At 38.9% G+C, this 19,907-nt stretch overlaps 2 protein-coding genes across 10 annotated transcripts in view; one reads left to right on the forward strand and one right to left on the reverse strand.

The window, feature by feature from the left end:
• Positions 1–19,907, forward strand: part of ATP2C1 (ATPase secretory pathway Ca2+ transporting 1) — a 50,550-nt gene that overhangs the window by 17,347 nt on the left and 13,296 nt on the right. For all 3 annotated transcript variants that reach the window (XM_044455800.1, XM_044455808.1, XM_044455790.1), the window contains 13 exons: positions 1,545–1,606; positions 3,712–3,820; positions 5,601–5,756; positions 6,537–6,605; positions 7,168–7,243; positions 7,360–7,426; positions 10,016–10,140; positions 14,157–14,254; positions 15,212–15,307; positions 15,387–15,476; positions 16,520–16,624; positions 17,414–17,570; positions 18,372–18,542. In XM_044455800.1, coding sequence (XP_044311735.1) covers positions 1,545–1,606; positions 3,712–3,820; positions 5,601–5,756; positions 6,537–6,605; positions 7,168–7,243; positions 7,360–7,426; positions 10,016–10,140; positions 14,157–14,254; positions 15,212–15,307; positions 15,387–15,476; positions 16,520–16,624; positions 17,414–17,570; positions 18,372–18,542 — 1,381 coding nt within the window. The remainder of the gene's footprint in view (positions 1–1,544; positions 1,607–3,711; positions 3,821–5,600; positions 5,757–6,536; positions 6,606–7,167; positions 7,244–7,359; positions 7,427–10,015; positions 10,141–14,156; positions 14,255–15,211; positions 15,308–15,386; positions 15,477–16,519; positions 16,625–17,413; positions 17,571–18,371; positions 18,543–19,907) is intronic.
• ASTE1 (asteroid homolog 1) overlaps positions 1–19,907 on the reverse strand; it is a 51,786-nt gene that overhangs the window by 5,051 nt on the left and 26,828 nt on the right. For 2 of the 7 annotated variants that reach the window (XM_044455827.1, XM_044455819.1), the window contains exon 6: positions 10,114–13,823. The exons of 1 other annotated variant lie outside the window; for it this stretch is intronic. The gene's annotated coding sequence lies outside the window, so the exon portion shown is untranslated. Of the gene's footprint in view, positions 1–10,111; positions 13,824–19,907 lie in introns of those variants that run through there. 4 more of the 7 variants (XR_006417164.1, XR_006417153.1, XM_044455870.1 and 1 more) reach the window with 4 other exon arrangements.

Genomic DNA, 19,907 nt, shown 5'->3' on the forward strand with positions numbered 1-19,907 from the left:
TGGCATCAAGAAGCAGATAGACTTGGGTTTCTACCACAAAGTAATCCACAAGCAAGGGTTTTTGAACCATGGGGTGTTGTTAAAATATGGATTATTATGTTGTCTGAATCCTGTTTAGATAATGAAGTATGGTGAAAAATTCACCATACTTCACAGCCCAAAATCAAACCATGGGTTCTCTTTGTGAATTTTCTTGTGATTAACATGCCATGTTTCCGCAACAACCTACAGTTTAAGAACTCACATTCCACCTATACAGTGGTACCTCGGCTCACGAACACCTCAGTTCACGACCAAATCAGGTTGGGAACAAAAACTTCATAAAAATATTTACTCAGGTTGCGAACTCTGCATTGGGTGGCGACCGCGATTGCAGCCATCTCCCCCCCTCCAAGCGTACCCACATTCCCGCCCGTGTCTCCCTCTCCCAGCGCGCCTGCGTTCCCGTCCATCTCTCCCCACTCCCAGTGCACCTGTGTTCCTGCCCATCTTCCCCCCCGCAGCGTGCTGGGATGATGGGCGCAATCCCAGTCGTGCTGGATGGGGTAGGGAGATGGCCATGATCTTTGTTGTTCTTTTTCACTTTGGTTCACATTTTTTGATTAAAAAAAATAGTTACAGAACAGATCAACTTTATTTACATGAACCTTATGGGGAAATTTAACTTGGCTCACAACTAATTTGGGTCATGACCAGAGCCCTGAAACGATTAAGTTTGTGAGTCAAGGTACCACTGTACTTAACTATTGTCAATTATCATACAATATGAACCAAGGCACCACCTGCAAACAAATGTTGCTTTTGTAGTTTAAACATTTGTTTGGAACACTGGAGGGGGAACTACTTGGGCGAAATTTGCAGTGGTGTGGGTGAGCTCCTGTTTCTCTGTTCCAGCTTCCTCTCTTGAAGCTGCTTTGCCCTAGAACAGTAGAAATAGGGACCCTACAGTAGACATAGGTACTTAGAATTAGAACCTTCTACTTTTACTCTTATAATGTCAAAGTCAGCTTTATATCTTCTTCATGCATTTCTACTGGGTACCCAGGATGAAGGCAATATGTAGTACATTATGGGGTGCAAGAGGGTATGAGCAACTTGTAGCTCTCAAGATGCACATTTGTCATTGTCAAGCATAGCCAACAGTGAGGGATCATGGGAATTGCAGTCCAACAACATATAGAGGACCACAGATTGCCCACCCCTGACATAGAAGGAGGTACATTCTAAACTTCTTTCAAAATATGAATAGGTACTTGGGACTCTGGACTTGGGTTACAGTCTTTTTTTCATAGTTAAGAAGTGCCCTGTAGTCTTGATTGGAGAAGAATACAAATTAGTGCAGAGTTTTATACATGATGGGTACAATCCACTGGGGAATGGCTCTCCCCTGTTTTTCTATGGAGCTATTACACTGTGTTTCTATTTAGTGGCCCTTCAGAATATACAGTTAAGGAGGAATGTTAGGAGTCCTGACTCCCAACTAGACTTGATTGATTTGATAAAGAGTAATTTCAGAGACCTGTTTTTCTTATATGCATTTGCAGGAATACCGTTCAGAAAAATCTCTAGAAGAGCTGAGTAAACTTGTACCTCCGGAATGCCACTGGTATGAGCTAGCTTATTATTCATATTTTAGAACTAAGGTTTAAATGATATGTCACAGAGAATGCACACTTGATTTCATTTTATGCCAAATTATTATATTTCCATAGTAGCAGAGAGTATGTTGCTGTCTTACAAGTGTATTTTGAAGCTTTTGATTAAATTATGAAATATAGATCCTTAGCTGAAGACAATCTTAAGATGAAATGTGGTATAAAAATCTAAATGAATGAATAAATAAGTGGATGTAATAAATAATGGCTCTGTGAATAGCTAGGATCAGAAAATATGTCCATACATCACTAAAGGAATCATGAATACAGACACTTTGAAAAACTGGATAATAGCTACTGCATAGAAAAACATAGCTGTTCTTTAAGGATAGAGGATTTTTAGTATTGTGTTTATGATGCGCTGCTTTTTAGTTTTGATTTTAATATTTTACACTCCCATGTGCGCCTGTGAGCAGAGAACTGCATCATAAATATTTTATATACAGTAAATAAGTGCTGCAGAGACCTTCAAAGAGAAATTTTGGCTTTTGAGGTTTTGTTGTTCATTTATAAATGACTGTTAACGGCTATTAATTTACACTGGGCTGGATTAAGATCCATTGAAATCGGTGAAACTTATGTGCCATTGATTTCAGTGGTTCTACCCTGCTTAGGGACTGCAGGTGGCACGGTGGTTTAAACCGCTGTGCTGCTGGGCTGGTTGATTGAAAGGTTGCTGGTTCGAAGCTGCACAGTGGGATGAGTTCCTGTTGCTCCGTCCCAGCTCCTGCCAACCTTGCAGTTCGAAAGTATGCAAATGCAAGTAGATAAAAAGGTACCACTTCAGTGGGCAGGTAACAGTGTTCCGTGCACTTCGGTGTTTAGTCATGCCGGCTACATGACCACGGAGACTGTCTGCGGACGAATGCTGGCTCCCTTGGCTAGAAAATGGAGATGAGCACCGCCCCCTAGAGTCAGGCATGACTGGACGTAACGTCAAGGGGAAACCTTTACCTTTACCTATACCTTACCCTGCCTAAATCTGGATCTCATCAAGCTGTATTAAGTGTCTTTTCTTGCACAGTAATTTAAGGTAAATTTCCTCTCCTGATGAGCTTCATTCTCCTAGTTGGTTTAGCAAATTTCTCAAAAAGTCTGGAAATCATAGCTTTATTTTTAAAAAATCAGCTCATGTGGGTTGTGTAAAAAGCTACAGTAGAACACAATGGATATAAGTGTGTGTTTAAGACTCAGAATTCAGGATACAAGTTCCAAATAACTTAGGCAATGCTTATACTAGTGATTTACATTCTCTGTAAGGATGTTGAACTAGTAGATGAAATCTGAAGGAGGAGAAGCTTTGAACATCAAGTAAAATTTACTCTGCCCTGTATACCCTGAAAATGGCAGCTCTTGGTGATACAGTGTATCAGTCTGTTTTAACTACTAAATCCTAGCTAAAGAAATGCTTTGTTTTTATTTCTCAAAATAAATGTGAGTAGATGACGTACTCTACTTGATTTTTGTTTTATTATAACATGTCTTGTTTTGCACAATTGGGGAGGGAAAACTGTAGCTAATTTTTTCTGTCCCATACGTGTTGCTTGTGTATCACAGAATTGCCATGATTACCTTTGCCAGCTATACTATGTTGTGTTGCTAGGAAGGAGGATTCAGAAATTAAGTCAGCCTGTGGTTTGTTCTTGGGTTGTAAACCTTTCCCTGCTGAATTTGGATGACACACCACACCACACCTGGTGACTTGATGATGCGTGACCAGCTGCATCTATGTCCGCAGATGTGCAAACTTCTTTCTTTCTTTCTTTCTTTCTTTACTTGAAACATTTGTATGCCACCTGTTGCACTATAGCATCTCTAGGAGGCTCACAATTAAGCAATTGACTATAATATAAGACTAAAACAGCACCCCCAATAAATATAAAAAAATCCAATAAATAAACAGCATCAATTAAAAATACAAATAAAGACAGATAGAGGTTTGATGGCTCAGATGGTAAAATAAGGCAGATCTTTATTGTAAACTGCTTAGAGATACTTTTAATTATGGTAAGCAGTATATAAATCTAAATAAATGAGAAAATGTTTGTCTCTGCAGTGTTCGAGAGGGTAGAGTGGAACATACACTTGCGAGAGACTTGGTTCCAGGTGATACTGTCTGCCTTTCAGTGGGAGACAGAGTTCCTGCAGATTTGCGTCTATTTGAGGTAAGCATTAAGTAATCAGTAGGTAGGTAATGAGACTACGTACATATTGAGGTGATGAACTTGAGTAGGTAATGACACTAACTGGTATTAATTTTAGACTGTTAAAAGTATTTGACTTAAGCTATAAGAATTGCTTTTACCTAGAACATATCTGCTTTTATTTTTTAAAAAAAACCTTCATGTTACATTCAGGGTGCAGTCCAGTGGGATTGTCTGTAAGTTTCTGAACCTGGAGGATTATGGTCATCCTATATAGGTTGGGAGAATATAGAGACAATCTTTACTCCCCTTCTTCTCCATTCCTGCAAATTTGCAAGACAGATAATTTAGGCCATCTAGCAGAGACACTTCAGTTGGAGGAATGAAGGAAGCTAGAGTGTTGCTAGGACATGCCACATTCTGGCATAACCAATTTCATCCCATCCCTGTCCCACAGAACAACTCTTAGTTCTTTTCTGAGGTTAATCTTATTTTTTTTATTTCTATCCTGCCTTTTTCCTACAAAGGGCTCAAGGCAGCTTACATCTCCTCCTCCATCTTATCCCCACAACAACCACCCTGTGAGGTAGGTTGGGCTGAGAGTCTGTGACTGGCCCAAAGTCACCCAGTTGGCTCCATGGCTGAGCGGGGACTAGAACCCAGATTTTCTGAGTCCCAGTCCATGCTCTTAACCACTACACCACACTGGCTCTCTACACCACAACCCTAATCTTAAAACCTTGGAAAAGAACCTAACACAGTTCTTCCCACCCTGGCTCTGACAGGGGAGGGAGGGAATCTGAGTACAGAACTCTCAAAGTCATAACTCTTTTCTGACCTCAGTTGTGGGAATCTGAACGATCTTATGGCTCTCTAGACATTGTCTAGGTGTCGTAGGATTGTGGTGTCCATTGCTGATTCTTTTTTATATGTCAAAGTGAACCAGGGAATAAAGGACTACTTTTGTGGTGCTCCAGCACCTGCAAGCCCCCCATCTGTGGACACAAGGCCTAGTGTAGCATGCAGCCTCCTTGTTAAATCAGTGATAGAATGGCCAATAACTTGTTGCATCTCCTTATGAGTCACCCTACTTTCATCCACAAAGTATGCATTCTAATTTTAGGGGAAAACAAGCTAAAATATTTATTGGGGATTCAAGGAAAAGTGCAAACTGGAGAAAATGTTGAACCATTTCAGAGTGCAAAGCTTTGCTCTAAAGTGGCAATTCAGTGGCAAATGGCAAATAGAATATACAGTCTAGGCTGCACAGTCCACTAGGCTGCCTACTTGATTCTTTGAAGGCTCATTATCTTTGCGGTGAAATTCTGGTGCCTGTGTCAGGTGTTCTCTCTCCTTTGAGGAACTGGCACCTGTACTGGAGTCAAATGTTGGTGCAACCTCCTCTGGTGCCTGTGACAAGCTCTCTGGTTCCTGAGAGCATTCCTTTTAGCACCAGTACCATTTCCAGTAGACTATATCTCTTTTGGTCCCTCCTCTCTGGGTTGGCTGGAAATTCCAGAAGAATCTGTTTTTTTGTCTGCTAATTGTCTGCTAGTCACTCATCCCCAGCTTCACAATGGATTCTAGGAGATTAATCGTGTGGGCAGCTGGACAGTTTATTAGTCAATAGGTTTGTTAACTGGAAGCAGCTTACCAAATACATGTATATTTGCATTCAGATGCATAATCTTATAAAAATAAAGCTGAAGAGAGTTTCAAACTACTGAATACATCCACTAATATTTTATAAGGTTGACATGTCTAACGTAACTGTTTTATGTTATCTATTTGTTCTTGAAAGGCCATGGATCTTTCTATTGATGAGTCTAGTTTGACAGGAGAAACGACTCCTTGCTCTAAATGCACTTCCCCTCAACCAGCTGCTACCAATGGAGACCTCACTTCAAGAAGCAATATTGCTTTCATGGGAACCCTAGTACGATGTGGAAAGGCAAAGGTATTTCTAACCCGTACCATTTTTATTTCCTAAGGATGCTATATTTAACAATTGTAAGAACTCAGATGAACTGTAGCTGTTGGAAATCTTTACAGTTCAAGATCATACAATACAGCCATGACCGAAATCACTATCGCTGGCTCTCTTCAAAATATTTCTGTTTGACTGCTACCCTATGTATTTACATTTTTTATTACCTGATAATGCTACAAAGTTTTCAGTTGCCTCTTATATAGTAATGCAGATTTGTACAATGTATTGCTATTCTTAGTTCCAAACACAAAATAACACTTCAGAACATTACCATTATGCTACCATTTATAATTCAAGAGTGAATGCATGACAAGTTAAAGGAAGAACATTTGAACTTTAAAAGTATCTTGTAGAAAATGCTAACATCTCAGTGCGAATAAGAGCTTGCCATCTGTCTGCTAGATGTGGGGGAAAAGGTAGATCTGGGTATACTAGCCAGTTTCTGATGTGCCTTTTAGTGCTTGCTAGAATGCCTGCAAAGAATGCTGTACTATGTCAACTTTGATCTAATTCAGCAAAGTACCTCTTATTACCTAACCTAATGTAATCTCAGTGAACACAGATTAGTCATGCCTTAACTGTTCAGTGACCCTTTTAAAAATAGAAGACAGTGGTGAATCTGGTTTAAAACTAGAAATGCATTCACCCTTTTGTTATATTAACAAGCTTGTTTCTACACTGGAAAAAAATGCAAGCAAAACCCTCAATCTCCTTTGGCTAAAATTTTTAACTTGTTTTGTTTTACAGGGAATTGTTATTGGAACTGGAGAAAATTCTGAGTTTGGAGAGGTGTTCAAAATGATGCAAGCAGAAGAAGTAAGTTGTTTGACAAATGAAGGAAAAAAATTTACAGAGCTTACTGTTGCTGAATAACTTGAGCAGATAAAACGTCCTTTTAAACACTCTTTTAAAACAGATGCTTTGTACAAGGCAGTGCGGTATATTTGTTTATAACATTTATATTGGGCTGGATTCATATTTATGCTAGATCAATTCTGCTGCCAGAAGTAAAGTGCCATGATCCTTCCTTCCAATGGCAGTCCCTCCAGCCCCTAAAAATATTAAATAAAGATTCAGGACACCTCTTCCAAGCCATGGTGTGTGTGGGAATCCCCAGAAAATGAACTGAAGGGGCTTAAGAGAGAAGTGATCTGTCACAAACGGTAGTTTCCAGATCCAGTCCTTGGATTTTTATTTCTACAATAATTCCAAAGGCAACTTCTCTATAATGTAATATAGAACTATTTTCTTGGAAGGAAAACGGAGGATAGAAATATAAACATTCATTTTAAAAATAAGATGAATACAAGCAGACAATCTGACAAAACTCATGTCTTAACTAAATAAAGCTTTGGTTTTTTTTTTTCTTTGTCCCAAGGCTCCAAAAACACCTTTGCAGAGGAGCATGGATCTTCTAGGAAAGCAACTTTCCCTGTATTCCTTTGGTATAATTGGTAAGAAAACCACTGGTTGAGATTTAGCATATTGGACTATTCAGACTGATTGGAAAGTTATGTGGATATTGGGACAGGAATCGATTTTTTACAAGATGAATTTCATTTTTTTATAGGCATAATTATGTTAGTTGGCTGGTTGCAAGGGAAGCATATCCTTGATATGTTTACCATTGGTGTAAGGTGAGTATTATATTCTAGATACATTATATGAGAAAGCAGATGTCACACAATGAAGAAATCTCCACCAAAATTATCTTGCGTTCTGCATTGGGTAGAGTCAGTTTCCATGGCAAATAAGCTTTGTTCATGTCATTTGAAGCATTCTTCCATGTTTACACCTCATAAAATGGTCTCTTAGTAGATAACCTTAAGGGCTGGGGAAGGCAGCTTCCAATGTTATTGATGTAGGGAGTGAGCATATAGTTAAAGTTGTTCACGTTGCAGTGTGATGTTAAGAAAGCTAAAACAAAGTTAAGCACATGTTTACAAGCCAGTAACCATGTTTCTGTTTGGACTGTGCTAATCAACAATTAAATGTTTGTGAAGCTTGGTATTAGTTACATACTACATGCTGAATTCCTGTACATGATTGCATACATAGATACACATTCATATGGTGAAAGGGTAATAAGTATACCATAATCATGAAGACATTTTATGATGGTATCATCTGAAACAAGTGTAGTTTTTGCCTGTGATTAAGCATGAAGATCTTTCAAAAAGGTGGCCAGCATTTTATATAGGCACAAGATGATCAGCCTTTTGGTTTCAGTAACACATCAGTTGTTTGTATCAAGGTGAAGAAAATGGCCATTCCCCTCTACTTTAGAAGCAACAGCTGCTCTAATTCTAACAAAGCCACCCAGATTTCTTAGGGTGCAATCCTATGCATATCTAGAGAGAGAAAAATCCCACAACTCCCTGTGTTCCTAAGCCACCACCAGTTGTAAGATTTTCTGCTGTCTAAGTGTGAATAGGATTGCTCCCTTAAAAGCTGTTTGAATCTCGTTGATCACATTAATAGTAGAGTTGCATCTAACTTCAGTTGATTGAACAGTGTCCTGTATCTTAGGTGTCCCTTGTTTGCCCTGAAAGTTTTTATTTATATCCTTTATTCATTTATTTAGGATATTTCTAGGGCATCCATCACTTTCGTCTCTGGATGGCTTTATAAAATCTATAAATACAATGTACATATTCCAGATAACAATAAATTAGATATCCCACGACTGATGTGATAAATTAATTATTAAAATAAGTTAAACAAATTAAAATAATTATAATACTTAAACTCTATTAACATTAAAATATTGGTTAAATAAAAAGGTCTTGACCTGATGCCGAAAAGCACATAATGATGGCGCCAGGCGGACCTCTTTAGGGAGCGCATTCCATAGCCAGGGCGCCACCGCAGAGAAAGCCCTCCTCCGAGTATTCTGTCTCCTGATCTCCTTCAAGGAAGGTGCCCAGAGGAGGGCCTCTGCTGCAGATCTTAGGGGACAGGAGGGCATACAGGAAAAAAGACATTCCTTTAGATATCCTGGTCCCAAGCCGTTTATTTATATCCTTCCCCATGTTTTGGTAGTAATCTTCATCAAAAGATGTCTCCTACACAATCTAATAAAAAGAATTTTATCTATAAAATTCCACATGTTAAATTTGTTTTTTAGGTAGTATGGTATCCTCTGCCTTAAACTTGCACTCCCTAAAGGCATTGCCCAATTAAACGTAAGGAGAAGATAGTATGGGCTTTTATGTTGTTGCTCACTTTCTGCACCTGCAAAGATAGCATGACCTAAATCAAAGCTGACTGGGACTCCAGCTGAGAGGCTCATCAGACAGAGGCTCATCAAGCCGCCTGTCAGTAGTGGGACTGACTTGCCCTTGTACCTTTTCTTCCCATAGAGGGGAGCTGAAAAACTATAAAGAGCTAGTATATATCTTTCTGAATTCTCTACAAAGCCCATCAATTCAATTCCCTTTCATGATTTATTTCTCTTAGGAAATCCTCTACGCTCTGGTAGAACATGCCATCTGCCATCTCTATATGAAATTGTGTATGATACACAATTTATAAGCATATTCAGTAAACATTTTTCAATAAACATCAAAGCTACCATGTATTGAATCAGAATACAGGTCTATACAGCCATCTATTCTAGTTTGCCACAGCTCTTAAAGGGCTTTCCCTGTTCTGCCACATTCCATCATTTTAATTGGAAGTAGTGGAAATTGAACAGGATCCCCCCCCCCCCAAATCAAAGCATGTGCTCCACTCAACTGGGCCACTCACTTTTATGCTAAAATAGGTCTCCTCATAGGGTTCTATGCTCATGAAATGTGCCAGTTCTATAACCCTAACTAGGGCCATGCTGAATTTTCACCCATGAAAATCTGGGGTGAAATGTCATCAGCGTTGTTTGCTGGACACTACTTAGTGTCACTTTTCAGTTGGTTCTACTCCTGATCTGTATCTTTAGCACATATTGTTTAAAAAATGGTTAGGCTCGCCTTTGTAATAGTCTATAGGGAATCACACAGGTTACATCAGTTCTGTGTTGCCCATCAGCCAAATTAAAGTGAGGCCAATGCTCACTTTGGCAAACATATTTTGCCTTCTTTCACAGGTTTTCTTTAAAAAAAATATTGGGTGTAAAGTTCTTCATGAAATGTGACTCCACCCCCATTTTGATTCAGCCCTATGAATAGCACCTTTCTGCCTTCAATATGTATACATAGCTAAGTTAACATATCCCCTTAAACTTTCAGTTTGGCTGTAGCTGCAATCCCTGAAGGGCTACCTATTGTTGTAACTGTAACATTGGCTCTTGGTGTGATGAGAATGGTCAAGAAACAGGCTATTGTCAAGAAATTGCCGATCGTTGAAACATTAGGTAAGAATAACCAAAATCTGTTAATACATGTTTTTATCAATCACATTTTATACTACTTTTATTGAAACGGGCTTTACAAGCAGTGTTTCTTGTGTTGTTGAGAGGAAGCATTTGAAGTGGCTTAACTTCTCTTACTATGTAGGAAAGCCAGTATCATAGAATTTGTGATCTTTGAAGGAAGTCCTGATCTTCTAGTTTTATTCCTTGCTTTTGTCCAGGACAGTTACTACTCTCAGAGCCCATCTTTTCTATATTCTAAAATCCCTAAAGTAATCCTTTTCAACTCTGAATCTGACTGACTTCATTTTCTGACTTCAGTCAAAAAGGGTGGGGAGGAAGCCTTTTCTTGTACTATCCACTATACTCTATCTGCTTGGATATGGTGAACATGGATTCTTTTTCTGCAGCCAAGTTTGCAAACCTGAAAAAGAAAGACATTGCTCACACATGATTGATTTCAGATCACCACTCTTCTGCAGTCCGAGTTTGTTTACAGTATGGTCATGCTGCCACCCAGCCTGACTTCCATATTGATCTAGAGCCTCTCAAGCAGGAAGAACCATGCATCGACAGAGACTTTTTAGTAGCTATCCAGAAGCTGTGGCAGCCAGATTGATTACAGGGACAAGAAGTTCTGCAATAGAACACCAATTCTGGACTACTTGTGCTGGCTGCCTGTATGTTTTCATGGCCTCTTCAAGATGTTGGTTTTGATCTATTAAGACTTACACAGCTTGGAAACACAGCACTTGGTAGAGCACCTCTCCTGGTATGAACCTGCTTGCATACACTGGTCAGCATCCTAGGCCTTGCTCAGAGTGCTCCCTGTAAGGAATGCTTGGAAAGTAGCAACAATGGAGAGAGATTTTTTGTCATTAGTTCCACTTCCACCCCCAACAACCATCTCCCACTGAAGTCCTCCTGGTGCCAGGCAACACTGGCATCTTTTCAGTGCCAGGTTAGACTGTTCTCTGTTCCCTGGCATTGATGAAATATGATTGGATATGGATGGCAGTTGTTTTTAATTAGGTCCTACTATCTCATTGTAATTGTTTTTAGCTGTTTAAGTGGCTTTAAAATTTCGGTGTTAAAAGTTTCTAAATATTCATTTACGTATGTTTTCTATTTCTTTGTGAAATGATCAGAGAACATTGGCTGCTAGGCAGTATGGCAACACATTCATTGCTATCACAAAATGAAAAGGGCTGGAATGCAAAATTACCAACCAACTGTTGCAATGGGAACAGTTATCTGTCTGCCAAAAGAGAGCTAGAGTTTGGGTCCCTTTTGAGTTCTCCACTGCCTTGTTCTTTGAGACCTAAGGGAAACAATAAAGGGAATTCAGACAGGACTAAGGCCAAAGCCAAGAAAGAGGTGTTTATTGTTTGGATGAGTCTAACCAAGATTTGCCTAGTCACCCTACCTTATCACTCAAGGGAACCCTTTGGAACAGTAGAGGCAAAAATGTTGTAAGCATTCAATCTAAGCATTCTGTATGACAATTCTGGTGAGGAGAGAAAATTGTCAGATTCTGCGCAAACTGAAATTTTTCCTTAAATATATTGTTTAATACATTTTTCTCCCCTTAGTTTCCAAGGCAATATTATCTCTCCAATTGCAATCAGCTTCACAGTCCAATGATCTACAGCCTCTTGTCTGTATCTCAGAGGCCTCTTACAGATGAACATCAGTTTTCCTGGAAGATAATGTGCTAAACTGAAAATCTTCACCATGATAAACTAGTGAACACTGAATGCAACAGTCTACTCCAACATAGAAAGTGGGATGGATCAGAGTAGCTGAAAATCTGTCCTGTTAGATGACCTATAAGTTCCTAGTGGATGTTCCTGTGATGACCGTTTTGTAGGGTGCTCTAACCCCTGCAGAGGGGACACCCCTCAGGGATCCAGCAGGGAGAAGATCTGATACAGTCTTCCAAAAAGTCCACAGGGTGACATTTTATTAGAGTCTCCTCCACATCATCTTTTTTCATATGGGCCTTCTTCCTTTGCATCAAAGAAGTTCTAAATAAATCAGGACCTTGACCACAATACCTTATGTAAAGACCTAACTAAATTATACAAATGCAACTGTTTCTTCAGAGCTATTCTAAGCACCATTCTGTCTCCTGGAGTCTATGGGCTGTGCATGTTATGGCACCACTTAGAAAAGTCTTCTCTTGATAGTGCAAGAGAAAACCCATCTATTGTAAAAGGCTGGCATCAGAGACTTGTTGACTCTCCTGAAAGCAAAACTTGGCAAGGGTCAGCCTCCCAGTACTTACCTTCATTCTGTGCGGACATTCCTATCTGTGCAAAGGGGCATCCAACTCCCATCTGAAATGTTGTTCCAACCCACAATACTCCTAGACTCACTAGAGGTGTACTGATTTCCCTCCTGTAGACTACTTATTGTCCTCAAGACATTGAGAAAGTCTCTGTTTGAGCCATGATGCACCATCCTGCTCTGGCTCCTATCACATATGGTTCAGTCTTACAAATGAGGGACCTCTCAGTGTAAGACTGAGAATGAGCATTCTGCACCTCGAACCTTCTTCTCTATCAAAGATTAACTTCTTGTTTCACTGCCCTTAGGATCTTGCACTGCTTTCCTTATGCTCTAACTCTTCACACCTTTCATAGGTAGTGTGGCACAAGCTGGATGTGCATGGGGAAACTCGGAATCTAGATAAGTAGAATCAAATCTTTCAGGTGCAATGACTCACTATTTCTGTTTTTCTATTCCACTTCCCAAGCTCAGATCAACCCTTGTTAAATTTTTTGAGTCTCAGGACACATTTGCCATTTGTTTTCAGACCTGCAGGCACATCTTCTTGCCCCAGCTTGCCTGACTTTCCACTTTCCCGTCACCTTCCCCTGGATTCTTTCCTTTTTTGCTCCTATTCATCCTTGGTTACCTCACTCTCTCCCGCCCCCAGTATACCTTCTCAGTTCTTGCTTGGGTTTTCCCCCTTTTACTTCCTTCATTTACAGTCACATCTTTGGGCCTTGGCAGCTCTGAGGTGAGGTGAGGTAAGCAGTGGAGGAAAATCATGGGCAAGAGCTGGGGAAGGTACAGAGAAGGATTGTCTGGGGCAGTCATACAGAGAGGTCTGGTGGATGCTGTTGGGAATCTCAGTAAGTATCTGAATGCTGAAGACTATATTGTAACTATATGCTTCACATCATCTCCTGTGGCCCACACAACTTAACCATTCCTCCATGTGATATGCAGCCATTTTGGCCACTTTCCCCACCAGTGCACTTCTGACAGATATTTGCAGGGTGGCAATGTAGGCCACACCAAACATTTTTTTCAGGTCACTCAAGGCTAAACAATTTACTTCAGTGTAGGCTGTCTTTGGTAAATGAATTCTTCAGAGTAAGGTCCTTCCCAAGCAAAGTCAACCACTAGCCTACTGGTAAGAAGAGAACATCTTGAGCACATCTCAGTCTTTGAATGCTTTCTCATACCAACCTGAAGATAGAAGTTACTGTAGAAGTCCATTGTAGGTTGTTGGGAAGAAGATATTCAATCTCATCCTTCATGTAGCTGACCTCATTTTTCTTATCCAACTGGCCTGCTTTTTGTACTCTAGGTTGTTGCTTTGCCTTGCGGAGGAATGCATTTTGCCTGTTGGGCCTATTTTCTGGCTCGGTTGTTCTGTCCTATTCTCTGGTATTCTGTCTCAAAAGTGAAAAATGGAGGTGAAGCTGGGGATTAGGGCTTTTATAAAAGGTCATTAATCATGTGATGACTGCCTTCCTGGGTGGTGAGTGAAAACCACCTAATCCTCAAATGTTTCTGTTCCACCAATTTGAGGCTGAAATTGAGCGAACAGATGCTGAAACGAAGGGGATTTGACAGTTGACAGTTGACTTCATCTGGGGAGAAGCTTGCTACCTGCTTAGCCTAACCAAACATTCTTCCCATTTCCTGGGAGGGTCCATTCCCATGCCCTGTTACTTTGTTCAAATCTGTTAGAAACTCTCCATTATCCTGTTTGTGTTTTTCAGGCTGCTGCAATGTGATTTGTTCAGATAAGACTGGTACTCTAACAAAGAATGAAATGACTGTTACCCATATATTTACAGCAGATGGATTACATGCAGAGGTAAGGAATAAGCAATGTGAACATGCATGGGTAGAGTCTTCACTTAAAAGAAGTGTGATGTTACTGAGAACTTGTCCAAATCTCAATCTATTTCTGGATAGCTGCTGCTACAGAAAACAGGTTCAAGTGAAGTGGCTATTTCACACTAATTTGTGAACTATAATTGTGACTATTATTATCACCTTAAGAAGAGAAATGCTAGAAGGTAGTACAGATTGTGGGGCCATAAATGCAGGGGCTGTTCTGAAAAGGCTGGTTGGCTGTCTTTCTTTCATTCATTCATTCACTCACTCACTCACACAAACAAATGAATGTAGCAGTGTCATAACAGGGACAGAAAATCTACTGCTTGGGATCAAAAATTTCTGGCTTCATTCCAAAATAATTTTTTGGGGCTTTTCTTCTTTTCAGAAATGAACAAAGTAGAAAATGTCATTTGAGAGTCATTTGGTAATGAGACTGCTTTTATTGTAATTAGCTGATGAAGTGATTGGATATTTCCTTAGCATTTCCATCTGCTCTGATCCTGATAATCAAATCTATTAGTTTCTGGGACTTGTTAAAGCAAATAAAACAAATTGAATTATAGTTATTAGGGAATTCTATGGATTCATTTTTTATCATTCATACTGTGTGCTATCAGTCATTCTGCTAGTACGTATGATATATAAGCAGAAACAAGCTTCTGAAATATGTACAAGATGAAAATCCAATTAAAGTTACATTTTGCAAGCACAGTTGTGCAACTGGTTGCACATTAATTTGCACAACTGCTTGGGCATTATGTTTGCACAATGGAAAAATCTGGAGTAACTCCATTAGTGCTATTTGAGTTTGTGGAATTATACCACTGGATACTTCCCTAGGTCTCTTCTTTCTTACCTCCATTTCTAAGATCATGTAGAAAAAATAGTTTTTAACAATGATTTAAAATAAATGTTTGCTATTTTGTTCAAGGTTACTGGAGTGGGCTATAATAGGTTTGGAGAAGTTGTTGTTGAAGGTGAAGTTGTTCATGGATTTAACAAGCCATCTGTCAGCAAAATTGTTGAGGTAGGATCTTGCATAGAAATCTCTTCTCTTCTGAAGTGTGGACATTTGTTTATTACATGATCCTGTTTCTTTTCTATAGGCTGGGTGTGTGTGCAATGATGCTGTAATCAGAAACAATACTTTAATGGGAAAACCAACAGAAGGGGCCTTAATTGCACTTGCTATGAAGGTAGGTAGTGTATTGATGTCTTTTAATAGGCAACAGAACTGGGGTTGATAATAGAATGAAGAATTTAATGTATTTTGAAAGTGACCTGCTGCAGTAAAAACAGCAGTCTTGGAGCATCTTAGACAGCAAGGAATTTTCATTTGATATACTTTGATTGTCAAAAAAGTGAATTGGCAAGACTCTGTGTTTGTAACATTGCCGTATTGCTCAGAAATATCATTGAACTTAGTGATGCTTCCAAGTAAAGCCACATGGGATCGAGCTGTTCAAATGCTATTCATACATTGTATAAATTCATGGTTTTGCCATGTACTTAGAAATTTAATACTTTAATTTACAGTTGTATTAAAAATCCTGATTTTTCCATGTTTTCTGAGATACAATGGTTGATAGAGTTGTATCCCACCCATTTTCCTAGAAGTTAACATTTCTCAGGTGGTTGTTAGGTAGACCTGGAATTGTTGAATTTACAGACAGAACTACATCAGATTCCTTTAGAGTGGTTTCTCATCTCTGCAAGAATGTTAATTAGCAGTTTCACAAAAAGCCATTTTAAGTTGATTGACTTCATATAATTGTGATAGTATAGCTGGAAGATTGGTAAAAGAGGTGTTATATTGGCTTTTGTAATAAGATGAACTATGGTTCTAAAACTTGCTAAGAAAATTAACCAAAGGGAAACTAAACACACTTGCAAACCAGCCCAGTTGGAACAAATGGAGCTTTTGCAAGTAACTATAGACAGAACTAGTATGTATAATGTGGGGGTTAAATGCCACTCTAAGAGGATATGAGAATTATGTGGATTAAAATTCACCTATACATTTGGATGGCTTCCTTTCTCTAATTTGGTACTCTGCCATGAAGTAGTATCTTCAGTACCCATATCCATAGTAGAATAACTCATATCAAACTGATTGTTGTAACAATACCGAGTAGAAGCAAGTTAGCTAAAGTGCACCTGTGGAACATAGGCCTGATAATGGATTATCTGGCTGCAAAAACATTGTGTGTTGTATTAGCAGTGTCATTTGTTCTCGTAGATGGGTTTGGATGGAATCCAGCAAGACTACATAAGAAAAGCAGAATATCCCTTTAGCTCTGAGCAAAAATGGATGGCTGTTAAGTGTATACACAGAACACAACAGGTAGGCCTTTTTCTGTCATTTTTTACCCAACAGATTTCAGTATCTTACAGTGTCTTGTCATTTTAGGGCTCTGGGTTGTATGAAGATATACTTGCATATCAAACTGAAGGTGAAATTGCCAATGTATTTACTTGAACACAAGCCCATTTTATTTTATTTCTACAATTTAAACAAACAAAATTATATTGCCATGTAAATATGGTTGGAACTGATATGTAAATGGCTCAACACAACTAGGTGAATTTTGTAGCAGTTATGCCATCTTTTTTCAGTTTTCTGATGATATGCCACTCAGCTCAGAGAAGCTTTTGGGGAAAAGGTTTTGTACTCTCTGAAGGTGCTTGACTCTCAGGATTGTGCTACAGACAGTATATTCCATGGGAAATGTTAGAATGTAAGTGTTGCTACAGAAGCAAGACAGTAAAATTGACAAATTGTAGGAAATAGAGCAAAGTTATTATTCCTATGCTATGCCAGCCCATATTCTCAGTGTTCAGACCTATTCTTTAACTTAAGATTCTACAGCAGCATTATAGCATTTCTGCGTAGTAGTGCTGCTTTTGTTAACAGAACAGTCAAGGAAATAAAGCTGTGCCTCATTTTCTTCCCAGAGCGAGTAATATTATACTGATAATAAAGTAAACTCTGTGGGGCATAGGTTTGTCGTCATTGTCTTGTCGAGTCATTGTCAAGATTGACAAACTAAAAAAGCTTTGAAATACATAAATGACAGAACTGAGATGGAGGAAAGATCAGTATGTACTAACATGTTTATGTTTATTCCTTTAGGACAAACCAGAGATCTGCTTCATGAAGGGTGCTTATGAAGAAGTGATTCGATACTGTACAACATACAATAGCAAGGGGCATAGCTTACCTCTTAGCCAGCAGCAAAGGGATCTTTATCAGCAAGAAAAAGCATCAATGGGCTCAGCAGGACTTAGAGGTAATACCATATGCCAGAATTATCTCCACAGCCAAGTGTGGCATTTTGAAAACAAATTGCTTCCTGTGCTCAGTGTAAGGAACTCCTTTTTTCATTTGCTCCCATTGTTGTAGATTGTGCTGCTTTGAGATTGTATGTGCATACTGTAAACTGAGAAAATATGTTTTAACTTCTTAGTTTACAATTTGAAGTGTCTAAAATTTCAAAGAGAAAGCATATGCTAATTTTCAGACTTCTCAAAATAACCTTATAGGGAGACTGGCCTCCAAACTGTAACTTAGAAACAGACTAGATTAGTAGTATTCACTTTTCACGAAAAGCAATGAAAAGGTTAGTTATGACTTTGTTCCCACTGAAATCAGTAGGACTTAAGTGCAACTTATTTGGAGTGTAATCCTGTACTTGTCTACCAAGGGTAAACCTATTAACTTTAATGGGACTTACTCCCACGCAAATATATTCAACCCAAAATATGGAGGGCAAATGAACTTTCAGTAAATTGTGAAACTATGCAGGGAAAAGCAAAACTATAACTGTAACCTTCCTGCAGCCTCCAATATAGGAATCACAGTGTTTTGCTACCAGTCATACAAACAATTTGCATCATTTTCAGTTGACTGCAATTTATAAAGGTGAAATTTATTTTGGGAAACTCTTGTGCTTTCTGTTCAAGGGTACCATATTGCTAGAGACAAAGCTTTTTTTAGTTTAATGCATCCCTTAGAGATTGTAGAAGACTAGCTGCTATTTTATATTGGTACCCTGTTTAAAAGTCTTTCCGGTTTTTGTTTCATTTACAAGTTCTGGCCTTAGCTTCTGGTCCTGAGCTTGGACAGCTTTGCTTCCTGGGTCTGGTTGGAATTATTGATCCTCCAAGAACTGGTGTAAAAGAAGCAGTCACTGCACTTATCACTTCAGGAGTAATGATAAAAATGATTACTGGAGATTCACAGGAGACTGCAATTGCCATTGGTATGAGTGGATAATTTTTTTCTGTGAATTATTAATTGCCTTTCCAATAGTTATATTTAAACATGAGTTTATCTTAGATTTGGAAATCATGTCTAGGATCCAATAGCAGAAAAACCAACTCTGTTAGCTCAAGGGACTGCTTAGACTTGTATTCTCAAACAGTCACCTGCAGTTTTTGACACTGTGCTTTGGAACTGAGGGCAGCTTCAAAAGTAGTCTAAGATACCAATTGGATTAAACATCCAGAGTCTAGTCAAAAATATCTTTGAGCTACTTCAAGAGCCTTACATGTTTCTTAAGTGGCTCTTTAGATTCTGGCCAAGAAGATATAAAAAATAAAGACATTAAGAAGCAACAGTTTGAAGACATCATGTGTTGTGCATATTTTAAATAAAAAATGTTGCTTCTATGCCTTTCTGGGTGGTAACCATTGGGCAGTATTTGATTTGACATTACCACCAATGTAAATTACACTGCAATAGCATAAATGACTTCTAGTGCAGTGCCAATAATGGTTACTTGTGGGATGGGTTCTCCTAGAAAACCCGTAGCACCACCAAGGACTTCATTGCAGTTGAGATCATCTGTGCTAGTGCACTGTCATTCATGTTGGTATTGCAAGACTGGCTACTGCCTGCTGAAAAAGACATAATTTTTGAACTGCCTTTACTTTTGTCATTTTTTGCTTAGAGGAAGGAAGAGTGTTGCAACTCCTAGGCAGGTCTTAAGAGGCTTCTCCCTGTTGCCGCAAGTGGCAGTGCTTTCAGTGTCTAAACTCCACTGAAGCATTTCCTGCCTGTGGCTGAGTTTAAACTTGCAAACTATTATTGAAAAATTGAGTGCTTCTAAAACTGAGATGGCAGCTGTTTACAAGGGAAACTAAAGGCCTCTTTGAGCCTTGTCTCTCAGAGTATTTACTCAAAATAGGACATCTGAGTAGAAGAAGCCTTCATGGTAAATCCAGTTTTCCATTTGCAAACAAAGTATTAAGAGCAAAGGAACAGCCATGCTGGTTCAGCCCAAAGACTTATCAAATCTAGCATTCTGTTCACAGTGGCTAACCAACTGTCTCTGGGAAGCCCACAAGTAGGATATAAATGCAATAACACTTTTCCAGCTTCTGCTTCTTTCTCATACTTTTACTACTATTTGACAAAGAATAAGTAGCATAGTTATTGATTGCATTTACCAGCATTATTACAAAGGAGAATGTAAAACTGTACACATATATAAACTTGTAAAACTGTCTGGAATGTTTCCTATGTTTTTTGGTGGGTGAGGGGAATCTGTAGATGGCTATTCATGTTGTTGGAATCAAGCATAAAGTTTCACTGATAACTTGAATAAATAATAACATAATTGATG

This window comes from Varanus komodoensis, unplaced genomic scaffold (genome assembly GCF_004798865.1).
Source record: "Varanus komodoensis strain SLA01 unplaced genomic scaffold, ASM479886v1 scaffold10, whole genome shotgun sequence".
In the NCBI taxonomy this organism is placed as follows: Eukaryota; Metazoa; Chordata; class Lepidosauria; order Squamata; family Varanidae; genus Varanus; species Varanus komodoensis.